Source organism: Zingiber officinale, chromosome 2B, assembly GCF_018446385.1.
Source record: "Zingiber officinale cultivar Zhangliang chromosome 2B, Zo_v1.1, whole genome shotgun sequence".
Lineage (NCBI taxonomy): Eukaryota > Viridiplantae > Streptophyta > Magnoliopsida > Zingiberales > Zingiberaceae > Zingiber > Zingiber officinale.
Window position 1 is genome coordinate 18,184,398 of NC_055989.1, and position 21,528 is coordinate 18,205,925.

General features: G+C 36.0%; 1 protein-coding gene across 1 annotated transcript; it reads left to right on the top strand.

Annotated features, from left to right (window-relative positions):
- The first annotated feature begins 599 nt into the window (after nucleotides 1-599).
- LOC122045434 lies at nucleotides 600-20,267 on the top strand. Its single transcript, XM_042605660.1, has 7 exons — nucleotides 600-941; nucleotides 10,884-10,964; nucleotides 15,415-15,452; nucleotides 16,343-16,422; nucleotides 18,263-18,346; nucleotides 19,714-19,822; nucleotides 19,934-20,267. Exons 1-7 carry the CDS (start codon nucleotides 654-656, stop codon nucleotides 20,070-20,072), a joined length of 819 nt encoding a protein of 272 aa, XP_042461594.1. The 5' UTR covers nucleotides 600-653; the 3' UTR covers nucleotides 20,073-20,267.
- Nucleotides 20,268-21,528: the final 1,261 nt, after the last annotated feature.

A 21,528-nucleotide genomic window follows, 5' to 3' on the forward strand; every position in this document is an offset into this window, starting at 1 on the left:
CTTGAGTTATATTGGATTTAAAATTTTCCTATCAAACCTGATAGATGATGAATTTTGCACGGACTTAAAAAATAAACTCCTATTGTGTGAATCGTCAAGAGATTTTCATTTTTATAAAAAAAATAAAAAATAAAAAATAAAAAATAAAATAACATTTGCAAATGCTACAGAAACAAATTTTTTATAACATTCAATCAAATGAAAACTTATTAAAATTTTAAAAGTATAAAAACATTAAACAAATCAAAAATACATATATTTATGTGAATAATTAAAAAATACATTTAGTTATATATAAAAATTATTTAATATATATTATAATTTTAATTGGCATCACTAACCCAAGTGCAGTAAAAAAAAAAGTGATTACCTATTTTATATGTTAAGGAAGGTAACTCATAAATTTATAACCGACCATCAAATTATATCCGTTGAAATTTAATATCTTAACCCAGTGTAACAAATTTGTCCCCTCCAATCAATTAGATATCTGGTACGAACAGGCATTAAGCCAAGCATAATCCATTGACTCAATTGTAACGTGTGGCTCTTGAAATGTGGAGATTAATTGAAATGTTGCGAACCAAACGTTTGTCGGAAATAGTAATAAAAGACAATTCGACGGTTGATCATCCTCTGGTCCGATCTGTTTCATGGGCGTGGTGGCCAGGTGTTCCATCTCGGCTCACGCTTCCTTGTGCTTCGGCGCGGCGACGCCGACGGCGACCAGGACGAGCCCTTCTTCGCCCCGGCACCGCACCAAAATACACTTGGAGCCGCGGTGTCGGTCGTGGAGATTCGAGTGTCGAGCCGGAAATAGCGGCGCAGAAAGAGATGGCGTCGATTGGGCGTCATCACCGACGGCCTCCCCGTACCAAATCCTCGGCGTCGACCCTGCCGGTTGCTCCCAGGCCGAGCTCAAAGCGGCCTTCCGTACCCGGGTGAATCCATCTCGCACTTTTTCTTTGCTATCGCTTGATCATCTATTTAAATGAGTAGAAACAAACTGCAACATTAGTAGTTCACACATGCCAATAGACATTGCTAGGAATTCTATCTCTGCACTAGACTGCACTACCACATGATACAACATATCATGTCGTTACCATAAAAAAAAGGTGCAATATCTGGTGGTTGAGCTTCTGTCAACCACTGACCTAGCATAATCAACATTTGTAAAAGCTCTAGCACCAAACCTCCATTTCTTTTGAATAAATACCCTATGATTCTTTGAGAAACTGTACTCTGTGTGAGCTGATTGCAAATGAGCTTTTTTGGGTTATGCATAAATTGACTAATCACACTCACTGTGTATGGTATGTCTGGTCGTGTATGAGACATATAAATAATAAGTTTTTCTACCTGGCATTGATACATGCTGTTTTATCTTTCTTTATGGAGATTTGAATATTTCTGTTGGGAAATAAGAGTCTCCTGCTTAGAGTGAGTCACATCATTTCCTGTGTCACTCATATATACTAAGACCGTTGTGACTCCCCCTGGAGAAGAGTGTTTAATAAATAATGTGTGATCCCTTCCATATAACTCTCGTAAATCATGCCCGTAGTGATTGCTTAAGTCGGCTTTCATACAGTTTGAGCTTCCAAATTATTTATATATCATGGTGGGACCTCCATATAAAATTTTCCTCTAGTTCTTCATGCAAAAATGCATTCTTGACATCAAACTTATTCTTAGATTCTAAGTTAGATTCTTGGACTTGCATTAGGTCAGGGACGACTATCTCCTTCCTAAGTGTACCTTATCAAGTCTCACATTCTCAATATCATAGTTGGGATTTTCATGCTCATATTCAGAAATAGGATTTGATATGGACTTAGATATAGACTTAGACATTGGAAGTAATGATAAGTTGAGTTAGAAATTTCTGTCCTTATCTCGTCATATGAAATTCTCTCTTTAGATAAGGTGTGGTGAAGTAAGATGATTGTTCATTGAAAGTAACGTCCGCGACACATAAAACTTCTTTGATGGAGGATGATAATTGTTGTATCATTTTCATGAAGGGAATATTTCTATTACACAACATAGGAACCTTGCATTCTAGACTTTGCATGGATTGCTCTATATATGTATTAACTTCTCACAATTGAAGTAGTTGATAGAATTTAATGTGAGAAGAGTCTGACACATTTTCTCAATGTGTAGATATAAGATACATCATGAATACTAAGGCAAGTGACAGAGCAACTCTGTAAATGGCATAATCAAAACACTGAAGCATATCAAAAGGGTTGATAAATCTTGGTGCAAGATGTTTATTTTTATCAAATCTCATTACACCTTTTGTTGAACACACTTATTGTTACATACCGCAAGTGCACGGTTACGTCGTCAGTAATACAAAAGATATCGTACTTGACTGTTGATTAAGCACTAGTTAACTTTGCATGATGAGCTATCTAGACAATTGAAGGTTGGTTGGCAAAGAGAAAGTAAGAGAAAGATTAAGGAGAAGGAGAGAGGAAGAAAGAGAGCATAGAGAGAGGGAAGGAATAAGAGATGATCTTGGAAGGGGATGAATGATATAGATGCTAGGATTTCGGTTTTGTTATGATGCTAGTTAATGCTCCTATGCATTGTTCATCTTCCTAACTCCATGCTTACACTCGTGTAGAGATTCTAACTAAAATCTGGTACAACCCCGTGAAAATCGCACCGGAGAGTCTACCCAAGTTCTAACGCCATTAAATAAAGAAGCAACTCTAGAGTCCGGTTAAAGGGTTACCCTCTATCACAGGGCCCCCCGGTCATACAATCGTTAGAGTTATTTAATGTATTTCCTAACGGTAGCACTAGAATATCCACTTCAATTAGAATTCTTTAACAAGGATTAGTCCCTATGTTAAGATCTTTTGACTTTAGAAAGTGGGTAAGTATCGATGCCCTCTGTCACTAAGGGCATAATACATCCGGTTGAATGGGTATCCTCTGTCACTAAGGTGATCCCCGGTTATTCAGTCTAGTAGCAACCTTAATATAGAGACAAATCCCTCACATTTACATGAATTGGCCTCACACACATTTCATCAAACACATACAAGGCACAATACATATAGAACATGATATAAACACTTCATAGCACAAGAAGATGTCCAAATACATAGTTCATATATCACATCACATCATAGTTACTTCCTATATCCTTGATCTGGAGAATCTACTCCATTACAAGGGATTACAATCTAAAGACGAAGAATAAAGCAAACTACAACTCAATACATGGAGATAGAGAGAAGAGATGCTTATCTTTGAAGCGTAGCGTCCTTGGAAGCACTCCCTTGCTCCGAAGATGGACAGATCGATGAAGAAGATGGAAGATCTAGGGTTCCTCCAAGGGGGAACCCTTTCCCAAGGAATGAGGATGAACCCCCAAGACAAAGATTCACCCAAAGGGGAGAAAAATCCTTTAAATAGGGCAGGGTACGGGCCTGGCACGACCCGTGCCATGGCCGTGTGGCACCCACACGGCCAACCTCTGGACATCTCACACGGCCATGTGGAAGCATACGACCATACTCTTCTTGCTCTTTGGAGACCTCACACGGCCATGTGAATCCACACGACCGAGGTCTGTTCTGCCTCTGGAATGTGGCACGGCCGTTTTGATTCAGTACTGCTTTGCCTCTGGAATGTTCACACGGTCGTGTAAATTAGCACTACTGTGGTCTTCTTCCCTTTGGATTGTTGCACGATCGTGTGAGTTCACACGACCGAGGCTTGATTTGGCACGGGCAAGACCACATGGTTGTGTGGTTTCATACAACCTGAGCTGAATTTTCACAAGTTGCTTCAATGTGCGTCTTTTGTTCTATTTTCGTTCTAAATTGCGTCCTATCAATCAAAATAAGTAAAGAGCAGATCTCCGAACATAATATAATAGAAGTACGACATTATAATAAAATAGGGTGCAATAAATATTGACTATGCTAATGAAATACAAGTAGATGTACGCCAAAACATGCATAAAAGTGTATATAATCTACGTACATCTCACTCCCGACTTAAACCTTTGCTTGTCTTCAAGCAAAACCTGCAATCTAGATTTATATGCGTAGATGACATGTAATGATCCTTAGTGAATCAATATAAACATATCATATAGTTTCATTAATGAGCATAATACAAAAATTATTTGAGTGTGACCTAAGTAGAAGTTCTCCGTGCTCAGTGCGATGAGTGACTTAACTTTCTCAAGTGTCAATCTCTAAGCCTAGTCAATTTTTTATTTAACTGTGTTCCTCGTACTTTCGGCGATAGACACTTACCCACCACTCGCAAGGTTCATCCCCCCACAAAAATGCTATGCATCATCTACACAAGATCTCAAAGGAATATTCAGTACCAAGAGAACTATATCATTTATTTCCCCAGTAATCTAACTCGGTCTCAAAGGGGTGAATTACTAGTTTCCACTCGTGATAACTATTTTTTATCCCTTATTATACATATTTTTTTTTCTTTTGAATGTTTGCAAAGTATCAAACTTGAACAAACCTTCATATTTTTTAGGGATTGATTTTTTCAAATGAGCTTGCATGATCTGAGTTTATCCAGTAACCAAAATGTAGTTGAGAGGTCACCATAGAAGCAAGAGTACTAGTTCGGTTATATGAATCATGACTATTTTCAAAAATTTCTACCATCAAAGTCAAGAATAATGTGAAGAGATCCTAAAACTAGACCCATATTCAAATTCTTCTAGTAATAACAATGCACACTTCATGCTACTATGGATAAGAAAACATAGATCAATACATATACTAGCATACCAAATTACATAACATAAATATCTAAATGAAACGTGCTAGCATTTTACTATGAGGAATAAATAATAATGACATGATGAGTTATGCAACTTGAAAAAATTTATTAAAAGAAATAAGCAAAAACTAACAAATATGACAAATACTAACCTAAACCTATACATCCCCAGACTTAAACTTTTTATTGTTCTAATGAAAACTAGAAATGAAATATGGAGAAGATTTTTTTGAAATTAAAGAAGTTGTCAAGTGATAAGCTCCAAATGGTTGAGACATTCATGTTCTGAAGATACTTCCCTACATGTGATTTACAATCCTCCACAACTTTGAATCCTACAAAAAGAAATAGACAAGAAAAATTAAGTAGAGGGATTAGAGTTATTATGAGCGAAGTGAAGAAACTAAAACTAAAATGAAAGCAAGATTGAACTTGAGTTGCCTCCCAAGGAGCGCTTGTTTTAGGTCATTAGCTCGACTCCTTATTTGGTTCGCTTAAATCGTGATCTTGTCGGAGTGAGATACCTCCGGACTTTCCTGCTAATGGCCCATAATGCGGAGTGAGTTTTCATCATGGGAATCACATCTTGTGGAGTTGCTCTCTCCTTCTTCTTCTCATTAAAGATTATTCTTGACGGTTGGAGAAGGTTCACTTGAAGTCAAGGTTTAAAATTTTGACCCGTGCCGAGGTTTCGGTCTCAGACCGGAACGATACGGTTTTGGTATCGTATCGTACCGTGCCGATAAAGTTTCGGTATTTTTTTATTTATCTATAGTAATTATAAGATAAATATGTTTATGGTTTATATAAAAATAAATTGTATATTGATTTATTATAAGTTCTCAATTATTGAATAATTTAATATTGTTAGAAAAAATAATTAAAAATAGTTTTATTTAAATATAATTGATATATCAATAATTTAAATTAAAATGGAAGTATTATAATAATAATAATAATAATAATAAGTATATAAATTAATACAAGATATTACTTTATATTAATAATAATTATATAAATTAATTATTTATTCATTTAATTAATTATTAATTAAATAATACATATTTTAAATAGCAAAAAAATATCGAGTAAAAAAATTTAAAAAATATCAGAATATAAATATAATTTATTAGAATTCTTTTAAAAAAAATTAGAATTTTAAAATTTTTTTTAGAATTTTTAAATTTTTTTTAAAAATTTAAATGAAATTTAAAATAATAAAGAAAATATTAGAATATAAATAAGAATTATTATATTTTTTAAAAATTTTAAATTAAATTTACAATATTATTTTTTTAAGAATATTAATTAATAAAATTTATTTTAATTTTAAATATATTTTTTATATATTTTATTAGGATAATTTAATTAGGGTTTATAAAAGCCTCTTCGAAATAACCCACGTCCTCCTTAGGAATTGTTTAGTTTAATTAATTAAATAAAATAAATAAATATTAAAAAAAAAATCGCGCATACGCGAGATCGCCCGCGATCCCGCAGGCGGTGTTCGGTGGCGCCGGAAGTGTCGCCGGATGCCTCCGGCGGCGCCGGTAGGGTCGCCGGAAGCTTTCGGCGATGCCTTTGGTGCCGAAGGCGTCACGGGACGCCACCGGAGGCGTCCTGCGTCTCCTCCGGCGCCAACGGAGGCGTCCCGCGTCTCCTCCGGCGCTGTCGAGACGGGGACACCGTCCGGCGGAACGGTAAAAATCGCCCGTGCCGGGCAGCACGAAACGACATTTCATACACTGCTTGAAGTACCCAGGCTAAGAGCATGGTGATCACAGTTGATGTTCAGACCTTTTTCTGATGAAAGTGAAGTATAGGCAAAGGTGGGAGTGTCCAGCCTTGGGGTCTCTAACTTCTACCACTTCCCACTTAGAGGGCTGCACACAAATATTAACATCTGCTTCCTCTATAATCCCATCATCACTCAAGCATTTACTATTAGAAGTTGCAGCAAGAACAATAGCAAGGTTGGTTGAAGACGCATCAACGTCCTATCAGTGTCCAGAGTATCATCAAATACATCAACACCATGCAAAGTAGTAGAAGAGTCCTGTAGAGCTGCAGAATCATGATCGCAGTCGCCTTCAACTTTACATTCCATCCCCTTCAACTGAGACTCTGAATTTGGACTGGACACATCATCTTGCGATAGAGATCGGAGAAACAAGATCCCCTCTTTCCTCAAGAGCTCTTCTAATTCTTGCATTTTGGTTTTCATCTTACTAGGAGTAGGAATATCTAAGTCTTGGGAGTCCTCCCAGTCAGTCAGCTCATAATGTTGCAATTGTTCTGGTCCATCTAACAGTGATTCATCTTGAAATTTTGATGGACTCTGATTTGCTTGAGAAGACTGGTCAATACTTTGAATGTTGTTGTACTCAAAATTCTGATAATCCATCCCATCTTGATTGTAGTGTTAAGGTGAGTCAAAGATATGTTGCTCATCCTCCTCTGAAGTGTGCTGAGGTTGAAAGTTCTGAATTTGTTGATCACCTTAGTCGTAGCTAGAAGTACTAGGAACCGAATCATACATGTCTTGATGCACAAGTTGGAATAGATTCTGAAGTTCCGTGGAGGAGGTAACAGTATTTTGGAAGAGGTGACATATAGCAGCTGGATAGGATGAACTGGCATAAACTGTTCAGATAGCATGAGTTGGTTCTGTGGAAAGGCTAGCTTCATTTTGGAAGAGGTGACACATGGTAGACGGATGAGTTAGACTACCACATGTTGTGCAGTTGCTCACATTTTGCTTGTCATTTGAACTATCTCTTGCATTGAGCCCTCTAAGTTGTCAAGAATACCAATCCATGGCTAAAGAAAATTTCTGATCTCACCTGAAACAAAAGCAATAAACTCACAACACACGATGAGTACTCATCACATAGCACATGAATATAAGAGATCTAAAATAATCAAGGCACTCAACCAATTTTTGTATTGATTCTAAAAAAAATACAGAATTTAAAAACAAGAAGGAAAGTGTCTAATGAAAATAGGAAAGAAAATGCAAAAAGTAAAAGAAAAAGAAAAATGTTAAGAGAAACTCATATGCTAATCAATTAATATTAATCAGAAACAGTCCACGACAACTGTGCCAAAAACTTGTTACGTACCATAAGTTCACGGTTACGTCGTCAATAATATTGGTCTTGTCCGAAAGCGGGCGAGTGGAAAGTTGGGATGTGGCGACTTCGTTGACTAGATGTGGAATCTGCTCCGCTTTGCAAAACAAATAACGTCAGTACCGAGCCAGGGAAGGGGTCCTCAGCCTTGACCCTCCGACGCTCAAGTTAGTCATCGGAATGTGGAGAAGAAATGAAACAGTAGAATTGTGCGTAAACAGTAAATCACGCGTACCTCCGCCGATGATGGGCTCCCCTTTATATAGAGTCCTGGTGGGCGACGTACACTCTCCTTGAGGCGTGGACACATTCTTCGATATATTCGTGGCTATGTTCTCCGCCACGTTCGTGGCCGCGCTCTCCAACATGTTCGGGGCCACGTCCTCCACTGTTCTATGAAAGGATGTCGTGAGGACCACCGTCCTGCTTCTTGGTCTAGCGGATCAGCCACTCGACGAAGACTGCACTCTGTCCACGGTCAGGTCCCGCTGCTTGGCCAAGTGGGTAGCCACTCAGCCGGAAGTCCTCTGCTCTATCAACTTCAGTTGCCCTTCCGTGCGGTGTCTGTGTAGTAGCCCACCTTCCTCTGTTCGAACAAAATGATCCGGTCTCCCTCAGCGTCTCGATAATATGACTTGAGTGCCTGCTTATGGTATTCTCCCGAGTTGGAAGGATTGTCCGCTCGGACATGTACCCCGCTGATCGAGCCCCACCTGTCTCGATCGACCGTTGCATTTATCCTCCGTTCGACTCTTTGACATTTGGGCGTTGACCATCTTGACTTTGACCTCCCCCTGGCGGTTGACCCCGTGCCAGGTGGGCCGCCCTCTATCGCCGCATCAAATACAAAAGATATCGTAGCCACAAAGACTATTGATTAAGCACTAGTTAACTCCGCACGGTAAGCTATCTAGACAATCGAAGGTTGGTTGGCAAAGGGAAAGTAAGAGAAAGATTAAGGAGAAGGAGAGAGAGGAAGAAAGAGAGAATGGAGAGAGAGAAGGAATAAGAGATGATCTTGGAAGGGGATGAATGATAGATGCTAGGATTTCGGTTTTGTTATGATGCTAGTTACTGTCCCTATGCATTGTTCATCTTTCTAACTGCATGCTTACACTCGTGTAGGGATTCTAACTAAAGTCCGGTACAATCCTGCGAAAGTCGCACCGGAGAGTCTATCCAAGTTCTAACGCCATTAAGTAAAGAAGTAACTATAGAAAATTCGGTTAAAGGGTTACCCTCTATCACAGGCCCCCCCGGTCATACAATCGCTAGAGTTATCTAATGTACTTCCTAACGGTAGCACTAGAGTATCCACTCTAATTAGAATTCCCTAACAAGGATGAGTCCCCATGTTAAGATCTTTTGACTCTAGAAAGTGGGTAAGTATCGATGCCCTCTGTCACTAATGACATAATATGTCCGGTTGAATGAGTATTATCTGTCACTAAGGATCCCCTGGTTATCCAGTCTAGTAGCAACCTTAATATAGAGACAAATTCCTCACATCTACATGAATTGACGTCACACATATTTCGTCAAACACATACAAGGCACAATACATATATAACATGATATAAACACTTCATAGCAGAAGAAGATGTCCAAATATATAGTTCATACATCACATCATAGATATTTCCTATATCCTAGATTTAGAGAATCTACTCCATTACAAGGGATTACAATTCAAAGACGAAGAATAAAGCAAACTGCACCTCAATACATGGAGATAGAGAGAAGAGATGTTTATCTTTGAAGCGTAGCATCCGTGGAAGCGCTCCCTTGCTTCGGAGATGGACGGATCGGCGAAGAAGATGGAAGATCTAGGATTCCTCCAAGGGGGAGAACCCTCCCCCAAGGAATGGGGATGAACCCCCAAGCCATAGATTCCCCAAAAGGGGAGAAAAACCCTTTAAATAGGGCAGGACATGAGCCTGGCATGGCCTGTGCCATGGTTGTGTGGCACCCACACGGCCAGCCTCTAGACATCTCACATAGTCGTGTGGAATCACACGGTCATGCTCTTCTTGCTCTCTGGGGACCTCACACGACCGTGTGAATCCACACAGCCGAGGCTTGATTTGGCACGGGCAAGACCACACGGCCGTGTGGTTTCACATGACCTGAGCTGAATTTTCACAAGTTGCTCCAGTGTGCGTCTTTTGCTCCGTTTTCACTCTAAATCGTGTTCTATCAATCAAAACAAGCAAAAGCAGATTTCTGAATAGAATATAATGGAAGTACGATATTATAATTAAATAGGATGCAATAAACATAGACTATACTAATGAAATACAAGTAGATGTGCGTCAAAACATGCATAAAAGTGTATATAATCTATGCACATCACTTATAAAAAAACATGAAAGCCTACATTGAATTCTAGAGATGCAGCAATTAGTATAACTCTTTTATTGATTTTGTCAATAGTCTTTTCCGAATAGTCTACTACTTCTGCTTCTCTTTGCACTCTCTCACGACCAGTGAGCTTCCTTTCACCAACCTCATCCCACCATACAAGTGATCAACAATTTTTCCACAAAAGAGTTCAAATGGAGCCATCTAAATGATAGAGTGATAACTGGTATTATAAGCAAACCCCAACTAAGTGCAATTGTGCACCCCAACAATGACCCAGGTCTAAGGCACAAGGTCTTAAAAAATCTTCGTGAATGTCCTATCTGACTGCCCATCTCAAAATCTAGAAGTAAATCATATAATATTCTAGTTTTGACAAGTTTTAATAATATAATGTTCTCCACCATAACTTTACAATGGTTCATTTCTTAATCCAAATGACTTGGTTCATTGCAATTGTATGATAATTTATTTCCTCGAAAAATATTTTAAATTATTTCCATGGAAAACATCTAAACTTATTTGTGCCTTCTAGTGCCTAGAATATCTGAATTTGTAAAATAGCTTAATTGATAAGGTTTGATTAGGAAATATTTCCTGTTTCAGGTCAAGGAATTTCATCCAGATTTGTCTAAGGACAAGAGACAAGCAGAAACATTGATAAAACGTGTTATAAAGGCATATGAGGTAATTCATAATTTTTGTTTTCAAAATTACATCTTGAGATATTGTCTTCCAACTGATGATACAGAAAATAGAAAAATTGACAAGAAAATGTGTATCATTTTTTTCACTGTAAGAAAATACAGATCAATCTTCTTCCATTATTCTAAAAAATTCCATAAAAACATTTTCTGTAAATCACAGAAAGCTTGAATCAAAGAGTTAAAAGCTTATAGGAAAGAGGAGAAAACCATTTTCTATGAACATGAAGCTTTATAAAATATAACAGGAGGAACTTGCTGAGTACCTTTAGTTGACATGGGAAAAGGCTGAGACTAATTTTATATAAAGACAAAACTCTTAGAATTGGCATTTGTGCTTCTTGGTGTGCACTGCAGAACTTCAGAACAAGAGCAACCGAGCTAACAAGAAGTCAGAGAAGAAACTACGTCACAGCCGCAACTACGAAGATCAAGCAGGCAGCGGAAGCCAAATCCTAGGTATGCCAATGCAGCATTAACTCAAGAAGCATCTCAGAGTGTCGATTGCTATAGCAGAACAAGTCCTACTAGTTGGACTTCTTTTTGAGAGCACGAGAAGAAGAAATGCAGGAAGCTTACCTATATATTGGTTTCTTAGCTAGCAGGTTTGGTGGCATCATGTGGAGGGAGAGAAGTTGAGTTTGCTGGCGTCACACAGGGAGGAGGATAACTCTGCTAGTGTTTCTAGGAAAGATAAAGTCTTTGCCACTTGGATTCCAATGGTGTCTCTTATCTTTGCATCAAGAGAATGAGTTCTTCATGTCGTGTTGGGCCTCTACTTCGCATCATGAGAAAGATTGAAATGATCAATATTTGGGTTAGGGGTAAAAGTATTTAGTTATATTCTATAGATCTTATATTATAATTTATATGACATAGTTAAATTATATATTAGCCAACAACTTTATATATAACATAGTTATGTATTTGCAACTCATTATATTGTTATATAAGTTATATTCCTTAAGTCAAATATGGTAGTTAAGTTATATATTGGTTATTAAGGTTATATAAATCAAACTCATAGGATTGTGTTATAATTATATACCTTAAGTTATAAGTTATTTAGTTGTATTTTAAGTAATATTTATTATCTTATATTAGTTAGTATAAGTTACCTAACTTTTATATTAAGATTTGTTGTATCCTCTAAATTTGATTCTTTTTTGACGAGTCTCGTCCCTATGTCTTTATAGAAAATCATGTGTCTGACACCGGGATGGATCCATACTTGTATCGGGTACTTGTATGAGAGTTCGAGTAACATAGGGCAAAACTAATGAACAACACATTTAAATAGAGAAATTTATTACTAGCTATAGTGAGCATGCAATACAAATAAGAGGAGGAGAATACAGGCAAATAAATATGGAATTAATATGAATAATTTGGAATCTAAACAGTTGAATAATGATTTTCTTTTATTAGGCATACAACAGGATTTGATTCTTTAAACCTTCTTTATTGACACACTAGACCACCTAAAACCATATGATTAGTGATGAGTAGTAAACATTGAAGAGATTAAATCCATTGAGCTCTTGGTTATGTTGCAATTATTCAGCAGTTAATGTTAACGAACAGTCTTTTTCTTTTATTCAACTCAATTATTTCCCAATTCATCTTAGATATTTTTCCAATTCACTATGATATTATGCCATCTTAGCATTTGCCATATATGCATATATGGCATTTCTCTTTTATGTTTCCTTCATTATTATTGTATTACCACCCATATAAAATATGATTTTATCATGCATGACTTTCCCTCCCTTCCAGTATCGGCTGCAAGTCTGTATCTTCGCGGCTTCCCATCCCTCTCTTTTGCTCCATCATTTGATTGTTATAATTCTAGAACCTCTGTGTTTCTTGTTCTTAGACTATGCGATTTGTGTATCTGTTCATTCCTTCCTTTAGGCCTACAGAAGTACGGCTGCAAGCTTAGTATCAAAAGTTTGGGAATAATATATCAACTAAGCATTTAAAGAAATAATAGTTATCAACTATTTAAAGTTTGGGAATATTACATCCTCCCCTCATAATTAATATTTGGTTCCCAAATTTTAGTTACTTGATGAAAAGAGGGTAGTGATATGGCATATCATCCTCTTGCTCCCACATGGCTTCGATATTTGAGTGATGCTGCCATTTCATTCTCACCAATCTAATGATCTTATTCCTCAGTTGATGCTCCTTACAATCTAGGATGACAATCCAATGGTTTTCATAATGACATGCTCTCCAATACATGAGATTAAGAATATACTTCTGCAGTATTGACATGTGAAAGACATCATGAACACTGCCAAAACGGGAGTTAGAGCCAACTTGTATGCCATTGCACCAATTGACTCTTAAAATCTAAAAAAACCCCATAAACCTAGAGGCTAATTCTACTGATACCAAATTGCTTCATCCCTTTCAGAGGCAAAACACATGGAAACACATGGTCACCCACAACGAACTCTAACTCACGACATGTAAGGTCTACATAACTCTTCTGTCAGTTTGGGTAGTCAATTAATCAACCAAACCAATTCTATGTCTATCTACACTAACTAGACCCCAATAGGCATGTTCTCTTGCTTCTTCTCAAAGATTTGGAGACCTACTGGCTTGCCTATACAATGCATCGAACAGTGTTATCCAAATAGAAACATGAAACTGTTAGTGTAAACAAACTTCATGTGTTAGTGTAAACAAACTCCATGAGATGAAGATGGTTTCCTAAGTGCCGCAAAAATTAAGAATACACACTTATATTATGTTCTCCAGTGTTTGAATTGTTCTCTCTAACTGCCTATCAGGATGAGGGTGAAAAGGAGTTTTAAATCTCAGCTCTTTCCCCATGGCTCCCTGAAGGCTTCCAAAACCTTAAAGTGATCAATGGATCTCAATTTGAAACCACTCTCAGTAGCACCCAATGCAATGCAGTTTAATAATCTCCTTGCAATATAATCTAGCTAGGTGGTGTAAGGAAATTGTCTTCCAAATAGGTATATTGCACGCTGCCTTGATCAACCAAACCACTATCACCCAGATCGAATCTCACCCCTTTTGGAACTTTAGAAGAAGGCCTTTGACAAAATCCATCATGGCATTCTCCCACTTCCACTCCTGTATTGGTAACCTTTATAACAAAGCAATTGAATCCAGTGCTCTTTGTTGATCTTTTGACATATCAAACACCTAACTACAAACTCTACAATATCACACTTCATTCCTTACCGCCATTAGAGCTTTTTAAGATCCCAGTACATCTTGTAGTGCTAGCTGGGTGGACTGTCAATCTTGACTTGTGGGTCTCCTCCAATAATCTCTCCTTAACCTCATGAGCTTTCAAAACACACATTTTGCCTTGGAATCAACTTTGAATCTCTTCCTTGAGAGAAACTCGGTTTTCCCTCATGATCTAACTCCATGTAAACTATTAGCAAGAAGGTTATTTGATTGACAACTCTAAATTTGATCTACCAAAGGAGACTTTCTATCAAGCTAGCCAAGATTCCCTTCTGCATTTGCGTAATCTTGACCAAATTCAACTCAGAAAACTATCTAACTACATATGTCACCACTGCACATAATCGAGCCTCTGAACTTCCTAGTAGGGGCTTCTGCAACCATATTTGCTTTCCCTAGATGATAACTAATGACATGATCATAGTCACCAAATTAAGGCAAAGAAGATGACCCATCCTAGATCGTGAATTGGGAGTTTTACTCATGCTCTTTAAGCTAGCAAGATAAATGAGCTACTACTTTATTGTGCTGCATCAAGACTATGCCTAAACTCTTAATGGACGTGTTGGTGAAAAGGGTCAACCCATCACTCCTTGATGGCGCTACTAAGACTTGAGCACTCATCAGTCTCTTTAGTGCTTGGAAACAATTTTTCATGCCTCATTCCATATAAAGTTTACTCCTTTCCTAGTTAAACGAATCAATGGCATGACAATCTTCAAGAAGCTCTCCATAAACCACATGTAACCTGCTAGGCCTAGAAAACTTTTGACTTTTGGTTGCTCCCACCTAGTGAGAATGTCCACCTTATGAGGATCTATGGAAATTCCATCCCTGGACACTAAGTGCCCCAAAAAGCTCACTTGAGCGAGACATAAACCACACTTAGAGAACTTGGTGTACAACTTTTCCTTCCACAAGGTCCCCAAAGCTAATCTGAGATAACACTTATGCTCTACCTCTGATTTGGAATAGACCAAAATATCATCAATGAATATAATTACAAACCAATCCAAGAAATTCAAGAACACAATTCATTAGGTCCATTAAAACTGCATGGCATTTGTGAATACAATGACATCACCAAAAACTTGTATTATAATGTGATTCAATCTATTCTTCCATATAACAATTTATAGTGTTTTTATAATCTAATAGATATCCACTAACTGATTTTATATTGATGATTGCAGATATTGTCAAAAAAGCACCAAGATGAGCCTTACTTAAGGTAGAGCTGAGTTCCAAATTACCAAGTTTATCTACATGCAACTCCTGTTAGAAAATTTAGTGTTAACATGTCAGAATGGCTTTATTTGTCTCTTAATTAGTTTATGATATATAACTAGACTGTTTGATCTGCTAAACTTTTTGATACATGGTTATTTCTGATTTCTACTTCTATCCTTATTCATATCTTCTTATTGTTGATAAAAGAAAAAAAAAAATCTTATATACTTATTGGATATGCCTTTTGAAAGAAAAGGGCACATAATTACCTCTTCTTTATTAATTTCAGTTATGTTAGATTCAGTATTCATTCAATTGAGCGGACAAGACTTGTTGCCTATTTCTTCAAACATCATTTGCAAGCTATTAGTATGTATTCAACAGCTTAGTCAATGTTGTAACGGAATTAGAGTTCCATTCTCTTTCCTATGTTGGTTTGCAGGAACTGCACAAGTAATAAACGATGAATTCTTTCTACAAGACCTGAATATCCCTACAACTAAAAGTTTCATTCAAAAGAGACTAACTCAAAATATCAGAATAAGTATATAATATAGATATTATTAATTAAATGCATAACTAGGCAAGACTGGGATTGAATACGCTTCTATCTAAATTGGTATTCTATATTCATTGTGTAGCATAACACTGGCACAACTGTTTTGTCAGGATTTATTAGGAAAAGAATAACCATCTATTCCTGTGAACTAGATGTTTTAATGATATCCAAGTAATGTTGCATGAATGTAAATTAACTATCAGATCATTATTCATGAAATCTGATAGTCGCAATAACTTGCTAATATAACATAGTATCTTAGCTTCCTTGTCAAGAGAGAATAAATATGGCAATATTTTGAGGTTGGTTCTTTCATTGAAAATTTCCTGTAGGCCAGGAACTGATCCCTTTGAAGAACCAGAATGTGAAGCTTATGATCTTTTCATTAACGAGTTTCAATGCTTTGGTAAAGGTATCTTTTTGATAATTGTTTCTTGAGGTAAATAACTAATTATGATAATTCTTTAATTCTTGTGACATAGTTAGGGTTTTTAATGTTACTTTTTTACCAATTCAGTTATTTAACTTTTGTTATCTAATTTTTAAATTTTAAAAGAGTTGTTTAGATTTGTTAGAGATTTAGAATAATCAAGTCGTCTTTTTACAAAGACTTTAAGTTATTTTCTTGGTCTATAAAAGGGGTTAGATTCCTTGTATTCATTCATGTTTCAGTTTAATAAATTTTTCCTCTTTGTTCATTGAGAGTTTATATCTGGTAGCACTATTTGGTCTTGCTACATCAAATAGTATTATAGAGAAATTCCTATTTTGATGTCCCCTTTGTTCCCTTACTCATGCACAACAACCTCTAATTCCCCAAGCCATCGTTCCCCACATCTAAATAATTAAGATATGGCATTTTGCTAATTTGTGAAATTACATATTAGATCTTAGTTGAAAGATAAAGATACAACACCTAGATTTTAAGATTTTTTTAAGGAAGATATCATCATATGGACACTGGCACAACGTACTTTGGTAAGAGAATAGGTTTGCATTACCCTGGTAAAAATCCTTCCTCATTGAAAATTACTTCCATTTAATTTTGTTGGTTATCATTTTTCTACATAACTTCATCCATGGTGAATAAACTCCGCCATGGTCGATCCCAAGCCTGGATAAAGGAAGATAGTTGTGTAAAGTATATTGAAATAATTAAAGATATGTATGAGGATGTAATGACAAGAGTGAAGACTTCAAGTGGATCAACTGAAGTGTTTTCTATGAAGATAGGGCTATCAACTCTAAGACCATATCTTTTTATACTAGCCATGGATGAACTAAGTGGACACATCTAAAGCATGTTATTATGGTACATGTTGTTTGTAGGGGACATTATTTTGGTCAATGAGACACTTTAGTAAAAGGTTTTATGTTTAGTAGAGTAAAGACATAATATATGGAGATGAGAGATTTAAGTATATAGGATTATTTTTGCAAAATGATGGAGGGGTTGATAGAGATAATTTACATAGGATACTAGCAGGATAGTTGAAATGGAAGAGAGCATTAGGCATTCTTAAAGGGAAGTTTTCAAAAAATGATGGTTATACTTGCTATGTTATATAATGTTGAATGCTAGGTTATGAATTGAACACACGAGCAGAAGATAAAAGTCGTAGAAATAAGGATGTTACGGTGGATGTGCGAACATACGAGGAAGAACATAATAAAAAATGAGAACATTAGAGAGAAAATCAGAGATGTACCTATTGAGGAAAAATTCTGAGAGACACGTTTAAGATGTTATGAACATATAGCTAGGTAACCAATAAATGCTCCAATTAGGTAATATAAGACCATGATAAATATGAACATTAATCGAGGAAGAGGAGGATCAAAGAAGACTTGATTAACAATGATAAAATAGGATAAAATTTATTTAAAATATAAATGAGGATGTAGTAGAGGACTGAACCCAATGGTGTAAAAGGATCCATGTAGCCGACCTTACTTAGTGGTATAAAGGCTTGGTTGTTGCATCAATTTTCTACATTTAACTAGTTTTCTCATAAATCCTACTTTGTTTAGTTTTCATTTGCTTGTCATACTGTCATAGTGTAAGTTATTATCATTATAGTGCTTCATTAGTACCCTTAGATTACTTAATTTGCATATTTTATAAATTTCATTACTTAACTTGCTTCGTGCCGCGTCATCTTCCCTAGCTTCTGAACTCCCTTAAATTATTTAATAAATTTCCTTGTATTTTTCCGGATAAATGACATTTTAGTTGAATATCCTATGTGCAGGATGTCCATATTCTTGTGTTAAGACAGCACCTGAGGCCTTTGCCTTCTGTGTTGAGAATGGTACAGCTCATGTAATTTCTCAAGGTCAGTCTTTATAGTCTCTGCCGGATTTTGCACATTCCAGAATTTGTATTTCCAGACCAAATAATTTTAGTTTATAGGCATCGAATTTATAGAATTACATGAAGTTACTATAGTTGGCATATGAACTTCGGACAACTAGCTTATTGGTGCCTCAATTTGGTTCAAAATATTCCCTACAAATTAAATTTTACAATTTGTATTACTAATTAGATTTAACAGTTGGTTAAGATCCTTGTAGCCAATCTCTAGTTGTGATAGACCTTGTGGTCAATGTTGCAGTTGTTGTGTGATCTAGTACAAAAAATTGTACCACAGAAAAACTTTAACTCTCGACGCACTAAGAAGAAAAAATATTATTGAATTGAAGATCATTAGTATAAGAGATCTTAACCCCTTTTATAAACCGGCAATCAGAATAATTCTTTATAAAATAACGAGCTAGCTTACTTCTTAAATTTTATAACAAACTTTTCTAAAGCATGGGGAGTCTTGTGCAGAGCACTGGGATAGAGGTGACTTGTGAACTATTGCTTATGGAACAATTATGTGTGGAGACGATTAGTTTCAGGTTGGGATGCAAGAAAGTGGAAAGTTTTTTCGAGGGGTTCACCAAAGGGATTGAAAGGAGAAATTGAGCTTGTGCTGAGAATTAATTTCTTCACGAGAGGATGAATTGAGCAAACTACCAGGATATTTGATTCTAATACCATTTGGTGCAACGAAAATCTATATATAAAAAATCTCGTCTCATTGAACATGAAAAATATTATTAAACTGAAAGATCATTAGTACACAAGATCAAATTGTACAAAAAAAAATCTTAACTCACTGAAGAGGAAAAAAATATTATTAATCATTACTATAAGGAATTCAACCTCTTTTATAAAATAATGACCTAACTTATCCTAAAAATCTATAAAAACTTTTTTAAACTCTTAAAATTAAATAAAAATAAAAATATTTTAAAATAAAAAATTTAAAAGAAATCTTAAATTTATTTCCAAATCTCATACTGCCATAACTAGTTATGTTATCATTTCAACATTTGATACTATGTTTCCACCAAGAAAGAAACCAATAAAAACATTTGTGGTATTAGCCCCTCGAAATTGAGCATCAGTAGCTGATACTGATATGGATAAGTCACTGCAAATTTCTAACCTATATCACGTGGACTTGTGTGGTTGATACATGTAGATATCTTTGTTTCTTAAAATTTCCAACACAAGACCAATAGGGAAGGGGTGTATTCACTCAGAGTATGATTGCCAAGTATCAAAATTGTTCATTCTTGATGGTCATATCTGGATACATGCAAAAGGAGACTTTTTAACTACTTATTTCTACTTGTTTTTTTTCATTCTCAGACCATGGCAATGACTACCTTGTCCAGCTCGCTGTTGGACAGTGCCCAAGGAGATGCATACACTATGTCACGCCTGCTCAACGGGCAGTCTTGGAGAATATATTCCAGAGGTTAATGAAATTTAATAGGAAAACTGTGATCCTCTTTTAACTTGTATAAGAAATTACTTAGCAATTACTTCTGGACTTTAGTTGACTATTTTGTTTCACATATTCTTGCAGTGCCTTGAACAACCCATTTGACTTAACTGAAACACTTCTACTTGATTCTTTAATCTCCAAGGCAAAGTTTGAGAACAACAGGTACCAGAAGCCCAAAAGAAAGCCAAAGATTTCGACAGAATATGTAGACTGGATCTGAATTGGAATTGCAAAACACTTCCACAATAGTGACTACATGAAGTACAACAAAATGTAAGGAAATTTGTGCTCACTTCTGCGAATGTGTATGTAGATGCAATTTCTTGTGCAGGTGCATTCTTTTAATTTCTGATCTTGTTTTGTTAAATATATTAAATATACAATTGCAGGCAGAAATCATTACCTTTTCCTCGAATCTTATACTTACTCTTTCATCTAAATACACCAGAATAGGATCAATGCTTTTTCTTTACTGACAAGGTGTATAACTTGTAGTTTGCAGGGTTCACCATAGTAACTAATTTCTATTACCAGAAATATATTCCACGTAGAGGTTGTCACTGGGCAACCCGCATGCCTTCTCAAGGTCAGCTCGAATTATTTGTTGGGTTTTGAGCTTTCATTATGATCTCAAATTAAATTTGAAGGTCAACTCATCATCTAACACTAAGTTCATCTTGAAAATAAGTAGTTCCCATGGGGTACCTAGTAGATTAGAGAATGACAAATTTATTATAATAGGGTAGGGATAAATTTTCAACAGACGTACGCTATCGGGAAAAAACTCCTTTCACTCGTGGTCGGTTATAAATTGATCTCATGATTTATGTTCTTTCACATAATCTGAAAATAGACGATAAAAGGCATATAGAGTCAGCATAATCATCTACTATCCTCCGGCCTAATCATCTACAAATCTACTATCCTCCGGCCAACTGAATACCGGACATACATTCTAAAACTAGTACATTATCATTAAGGAAATCTGACTACCAATTTAGGAACCTCTTATAACATTCACAAAGACACGTTGATCGTACAGAATAGTGTTTATGTTTCTTGTTTGGAACTACCTTACATATTAACGGCAAAGCATAAAATACACTTGCCTAATTGTACAAAAATTTTCTTAAATAAAGGGTTTGAAGGCAAACCTGACTTGGTAGGGTAGGCAGTAGACACCATTCCATTTCATACTCAAATAATTTTAGGATAACTTTCTTATTTATCTAAGATTATTAATAAAAATTTTATTTGATTTAAATAAAAATCTTATTAATAAAAGTCATGATGCATGTCAGTAAGCAGGACATGCGATCTGGAATGAAAAAAATCTCGAAAAATATATATTTTTTATTTCGAGATTAATATTTTTTTTCTAAAATTCTCTTGGATATTTATTTATTTTGATAAAAATACTCCTAACATTTTATTAATGTCAATCCACCCATACACCCCGGCTTTACGGTTAAATCAACTAGCGAAATCCTAGCAGAGGCGTTCAAACTCGCGCGAAACCTACCGGCGTTCGAAGTCATCCAGCTCTTGGCCAAGTCGTAAAATTCGTCGTAAAATTCGTCGCTAATATTAATGGTTAGTGACGAATTTGGTAGACTTCGTCACTAATCTGTCTGCAAATAACCCCATCATAACTATTGCGGCGAACTTCGATTTAT

Excerpts from the sequence above, each read along its gene's own strand:
- LOC122045434 (XM_042605660.1), top strand. The coding sequence starts at position 654 with ATGGGCGTGGTGGCCAGGTGTTCCATCTCGGCTCACGCTTCCTTGTGC. Across the intron at positions 15,453-16,342 it reads CAAGATGAGCCTTACTTAAG|GCCAGGAACTGATCCCTTTG; the intron begins GTAGAGCTGAGT and ends AATTTCCTGTAG. Across the intron at positions 16,423-18,262 it reads GTTTCAATGCTTTGGTAAAG|GATGTCCATATTCTTGTGTT; the intron begins GTATCTTTTTGA and ends TCCTATGTGCAG.